General features: G+C 38.2%; 1 protein-coding gene across 1 annotated transcript; it reads right to left on the reverse strand.

Moving 5' to 3' along the window:
- Positions 1-1485: 1485 nt before the first annotated feature.
- LOC311187795 (olfactory receptor 10A4-like) lies at positions 1486-2415 on the reverse strand (the record flags this gene model as incomplete). Its single annotated transcript, XM_084259139.1, has 1 exon — positions 1486-2415. One exon carries the CDS (start codon positions 2413-2415, stop codon positions 1486-1488), a length of 930 nt encoding a protein of 309 aa, XP_084115265.1.
- Between the last annotated feature and the right edge of the window lie 4035 nt (positions 2416-6450).

A 6450-nucleotide genomic window follows, 5' to 3' on the forward strand; every position in this document is an offset into this window, starting at 1 on the left:
TGAATAATGTAGGCTGCCTTTCCAAGAGTTTAAGGCAATGCCTGTCTCACTTCATGCCCAGGCCTTTGCTTGCTCCTATGGTTGCACTACCGTGGTGGACTGACAATGATATCAATCATTCAGCTCACACTCTATTTTCCCCTTTGGGTCTTCCATTCTAGAAATGGGAATACATCAAGGTGTTAAGAATTGTTATGCTCAATGGCTCTTGAGCTCCCCTATCTTGGATGATGGTAACAAATATTAACTTAAACATCTATGCTATGCACATATTTTTGGGTATTTATGGCATGGTAGAAGAAATACAGTAGTAAGTGGCAACAAGTTCCCTGCTCTTAGAAAGCTTATAACTTACTTTTGAGAGAAGAAAAGTCTCCCAAGTATCTAGACATGTTTCCATGCTGGTATAAAAGTCTGCTGTTTAACAATTTTGCTGTTGTATAATTTACAATAATTTGTTAATTTTGATGACTTTTCCATAGGTATTTATTTACAGTATTCCCAACTTATGGTTTCCTTCCATTTAGTTTCCTTACCAAGAACAAGAGGCACTGATATTGCCAAATTCACACGTCTCCTTCTAGAATAGTCTATAAATCTACAATTATAGATAAATGTTGCTTCTTTTATTTTTGTTACACAAATGATGCCATACTATATACACTGTATTACACCTTGTTTTTCATACTTACAATATATTGTGGAGAGTTTTCATATCAACAAGTGCACAGCTCACTCATTCTCTTTTGGTTTTTTGTTTATGCATATGTTATAGTCCATGTATGGATGTGTACTTAACCAGTTAGGTTGGCTGTAATCTTTTGTTTTAAGAAATAATGCTGAAATGAAAAACTATAACAAATTTTAACCTCATGACAATTTTAACTCATGTATTTTTATCAAGACTTTAGGTGGAGAAAGGAGACAGACTGGGATTTAGATTGCATTACAGTTTTTTTCTCCTTTTCATCTCATATATAAACTCAGGCTCCCCTAAGAAAAGTCATTTGCAGCATGGTTTTCCATGATCTGTTATGTGCACTCAAATGTTCATGGCCCTCTGTTAGTGGAAAGATCAGGATTTTTTGCTAAACAAATCTTGAACTCAATTTCATTTTCTGGTTTCATGACTGTCCAAGTGGATGGTCTTAACAAGTGAATTAATCTCTGGGACACACGTGTGATATCTGTAAAATGGGGATAACAATAGTGCCTACCTCACAGTGTTGCTGTGATTATTTAGCACAATAATCCTTGTACAAATCTTAGCATAGTGCCAGGCAACTACAAAATGTTCAACAAACAAAATCATCACAAACTTCCTGTTCATTACTGTGGAGAAAATGGATGGAAAAAAGGAAAACTGATAAATTTCATAGCAACTATTATTTACAATGTAGAAAACTTTTGACTTTATTGGGGTTTTTAGGATGTGCCAAGAACCACTAGAAAATTCAAACATCCTTTTGATAAAGACTATATGCCTCATTGCATCAATTTTCTTAGAGCTACTTTTACATCCTTGTTCCTTAATGTGTAAATAACAGGGTTGAGAGCAGGGGTGAGTACTGTATACAGAAGGGAAAGCAACTTCAGTAAGTGTTCATGCTGAGGGCCTGATGGGAAGCCGTAGACAATGCCCAGTGTCCCATAATACAGACTGACCACTGTCAGGTGGGAAGAACAGGTGGAGAAGGCTCGCTGCTTCCCTGTGTTGGAAGGAATCCTCAGAATGGTGGAGATGATATGAGTATAAGAAGCCAGGGTCAGCAGGAATGGGCCAAGGGCAAATAAGGAGGTGCATATAAAAGAGGTCATCTCAGCTACTTGAGTATCAGTACAGGCCAGCTTCATGATGGGCTTCAAATCACAGAAGAAGTGATCGATCTCATTGGCGGTACAGAATGTTAACTGAAAGATGAGGACCATAAGAAGGATGGGTGCTAGAAATCCAGCCACCCAAGAGGCACCAGCTAACTGTAAGCAACCCCAGTGGTCCATGATGCTGGAGTAGTGCAATGGGTTGCAGATGGCTATGTAGCGATCGTAAGACATAACAGCCAGGAAGAAGCATTCAGTAGCCACCAGCGCAGCAAAAAAATAAAACTGGCAAGCACAGCCTGGGAAAGAAATAGGCACATGAGTTGACAGAAATGTTCTCAGCATCACGGGCTCAATGGTAGTCGTGTAACCAATCTCGAGAAAGGAAAAGTGAGCAAGAAAGAAATACATGGGCGTGTGAAGAGAGCGATCAGCTGACACCACAGTTAGGATCACAATGTTGCCCATGACAGTCACCACATAGATGGCCAGAAATATCCCAAAAAGAAGAAACTGAAAGCCATGGAGATCCCCAAAACCCAAAAGGATAACTTCTGAAATTTGAGTCATATTTTCTTCCTCTGTGCTAGTCATGGCTTGGATCTAAAAAAAAAATATGAAGAATGGCCATTGATCAGACGTTATTTTTAGGAAAAAATCAAACAGCTCAGAGGCATCATACGTATCAAGCATAACTGGCTTGGATTGTCATCTTAATTAATAAATTGACCACACATCCCCAGGGGCCATTTAGAAAGTTACTTCATGACTGCAATTAACCTTTCATATGTAGAATATTTGGGCCCTTGAAACTGAATATGACACATAAATATGCACATTTCCCCCATTATTTTTTTCTATAAAATACAGCTAAATGTTCTAAGTTTGGAATTCTTATTATGGTGGTTTTTACTGCAGCCAGTGGTGTTATCACCAGCAGTGAATATTCTGAATCACCTATGAGTAAATGTGTCAGGTGTTTGATCAAATCTCTTCCTATTTTAGAATTTCATACCAATTAATTATATGAGCTGAATTTCATTATGCCAAAGGATGTATAATCCTTAAAACTTATTTTATATAGCAAAGTCTCTAATCATTATTAGATGAGGCACATAGAGTGAAAGTAAACTAGTGATGGGAGGCTACAGAATGGCATAGCTGAAAGTGACATACCTGAATTCAAATTCCAGCTCTGCTTCTTAATAACTGTGTTCTTTTACACAAGTCACGTCATTTATCTGACATTTTCCTCATGTATAGAGTAACATGTTAATATTGTGTAATATATTTTGCACAACCACTTGTCCATAATAGGCATTTAATATATTCATTCATCCATTCAACAATATTTGATGAGTGCTACTATGTGCCAGTCTCTTTGAATGATGCTTAAGTAAACTAGTGAAAAAATTCAATAATTTGGGCCTCCCCTAGTGGCCCAGGCCGTTGAGCGCCACGCTGTGAAGCTCTCCGCAGCCTCTGCAGCACTGGTTCGATCCCAGCCAGCCAGCGAGAGTCCCACATGGCATGGCAGACCTCTCCTGTCTCTTCCGCTGCTCCCCTCAGCAGTGTATTTCATCAGTCTGCCTGTTCTGTTCCCTGCTCTGGCTCTGGTGAATCCTCTCACCCCCACACCTCCGGCCTGTACCCCAGTTCTTGTATGAATAAATAAGTAAATAAATCTAAAAAAAAAGATTCATTTATTTATTTATACAAGCACTGGGTACAGTCAGAAGCGCGGGAGGGTGAGAGAATTCACCAGAGCCAGAGTGGAGAACAGAACAGGCAGACCCACGAAACACACTGCTGAGGGGAGCAGCGGGCACAGCAGGAGAGGTCTGCACGCCATGTGGGACCCTTGCCCGCAGCCAGGGATCGAACCGGCGCTGCAGAGGCCATGGGCAGCTTCGCAGACCAGCGCTCAACCGTTGTGCCATCAGGGGAGGCCCAATAAATAAATCTTAAAAAAAAATCAATAATTTTTTTTTACGTGTCAGTAATACTCTACATCTCATGGCGTTAATATTTTAGTGGAAGAGAAAGAAGGGAAAAAAGACCAGCAAGTGATCTGCAAAATAATTTTGAGTTGTTTACCATAAATAGAAAATCTATTTGTGTGTGTGTGTGTGTGTGTGTGTGTGTGTGTCTTTGGGAGAGGTGTATTTTGGCTGATGTAGTAGAAAAGCAAAAAAAAAAAAAATTGAGACTTAAAAAATGGGAAGGAGATAGTTATGCAAGAGATGGGTGTGTTCTAGGCAGTGGGAACAGGCCTTAAGGAAAGAATGATTTAGAGTGCCAGAAAATTGAAATACTTAGATAAAACCATTAAATGGTAGACAGGGCATTTGAAAGAAATAAGAGACAGAGAGATAAAGTAGAAAGGAATAGGAAAAATAAGAAGGTGCCAGATCATTCAAGTCCTTGTAAGCTATGCTATGTAATGTAGATTTTAAATACTCTCAAGAATCCATTGGAAGGTGTTAAGCAAGATTATGATCAAACTTATACCCTAGCATCCCTTTTCATACTGTATAATAAATGAAATAGGGCTTCATGGATCATATGAGATGATTTCAATGGACCAGGTGAGAGATGGTAGCAAACTTGAATAAAACGATTGCAGAAAAGGTGGAGAGGAAAACCATTCAAGATACATTTGGTTGGTGATAGAAACCAGAACTAACTAAAAATTAGATGTGAGGAGTGATGAAAAATGAACTATCCATGATGACTCCTGGGTTTCTGGTTTGAGTAACAGGTTCCATTTACTTAAATAGTGATAACGTGGAAGGAAAGTTTACAAGAAATACAAGTTCAATTTGGATGTATTATTATATTTGAGATGTTTACAAAAATTCTGAGTGGAGAGCAGACAGCTATATTTCAGAGCACGTAGCCCAGAGGAGAGGCCTGGAATGAGATATAAATTTTGGGACCATCAGAATATAAACAGTATTAAAGGCCATGAGAATGTGTAAGTTGACCTACAGAAAGATTATGAATATAGAAGAATGTCCTACACTAAGCTTTAAAACCCTCTTTTAAAGCCTTCCTTTAGATCTGGCAGAGGAGCAGTAAGAAAAGGAGATTGAAAAGGAGTCAGTGAAGTAGTCTGGAAACCAGAGGAAATATAATGACAGAAGCCATGTTTCAAGAATTATTGATTGTGTTTAAAACTATTGTAAGGTTAAGATGAAGACACATAATAGTCTCATATATTTGGTTACATGGATAATAAACTCAGTAGGACTGTAGAGACTAAAGGGGAACAGAGAACCTGAGGGGTAGCTATAAGACAGATGAGCATTGATTTTTACACAGATTAGAATGATCCAGCAGAGAAGGGTTATTGGTGAGGCATAAGGAGATGGGAGAAAACTCTTTTATAAAGTGAGAGGGGGTAGGATACAGAGTACAAATGGAGGGTTAATCCTTGGTGAGGGCAGGGAGTTTTCATCTTTCTAACAAGAGGAAGCCAGAAAAGATAGATGCAGTTGCAGGTAAGTTGCTATATTTAATGTTAGGAAGATGCTGGACTTTACTTCTAATGGTTTCTGTTTTCTCAATGAAACGAAAGAGGTCATCAACTGAAAACAAGGGTAGTGGAGGACACGTGGCAAGTGATAGTGCAGAGGAAAACTGTACGATTGTCATGTCTGAGATGAAAAGCTGATCCTACCAGAACAAATACTATGATTTCCAGGCAGTATAGAGTGGCAGCTTGATCTTTGAGATTATGAACTAAGAAGGTGAAATGGACTGCTTTCTTGCATTATCGTCTCTGACAATGCTGAGCTGCCAAGGTGAAGTAAGTAGTCAAATAGTTGGTTTCATCTAGGTTTGGAGTTTTCCAAATAAAAACAATGGGAAAAGAGAGGGCCAAGGGGCTTGGGAGATCTTTGGGGGGAAAAGGTGTAATAAAGAACTATATGATAAATGTTAAATCTACCCATTTCCACAGGATATTAAAGACAGAAAGTACTTTAAAAATATCATTTGATCAATCCTTTAATTTTTTAACTGAAAAAGAAGATCCAAGCAGATAGTATTTTTCTTAGAATCTCAGATGCAGTCAGTAATAGAGCTAGAACTGACACCCAGGTCTCATTTTCTAGTACTTCTTCCTTCCATTATAGCATCTTTTTGCTCTTTTTTTGGTCTCTCTTTAGTGCCCTGCCCTTAATGTGAAAAGCATAGGTATCTGAAGAAAGACTTACCTTCAATTTAGCAATTACATCCTGGACCTTAATACTTTTCAAAGAACTTTCAGATCCATTGTCATTTTTAATCTTCCCAACTATTTTCTGAGTAATTTGGGAGTGGAGCTTTTATTTGCCTCACCTGATTTTTCAGATGCGAAAACTTTCTGAAAATGACGATTACTGCACCACCACATTGCACTTGTATTTCAATTATAACTCTTTTTCCCAGAGATAAAAAGTTAGTAGTATGCATGTTGATGTAAATGTGAATTTACATAATGCTAATTATATTATGAATGAACCAGTAGTTTTTGTCAAGTAACTGGATAATAGGAGCCGTGTCGTGATTGCCAAACTCTGAGTTGTAAAACTCTAAGAAATTAATGTAGATTTCCATGAAGGAGATGTGCAAAAATACTTGCTT

This window comes from Talpa europaea, assembly GCF_964194135.1.
Source record: "Talpa europaea genome assembly, chromosome: X".
NCBI lineage: Eukaryota > Metazoa > Chordata > Mammalia > Eulipotyphla > Talpidae > Talpa > Talpa europaea.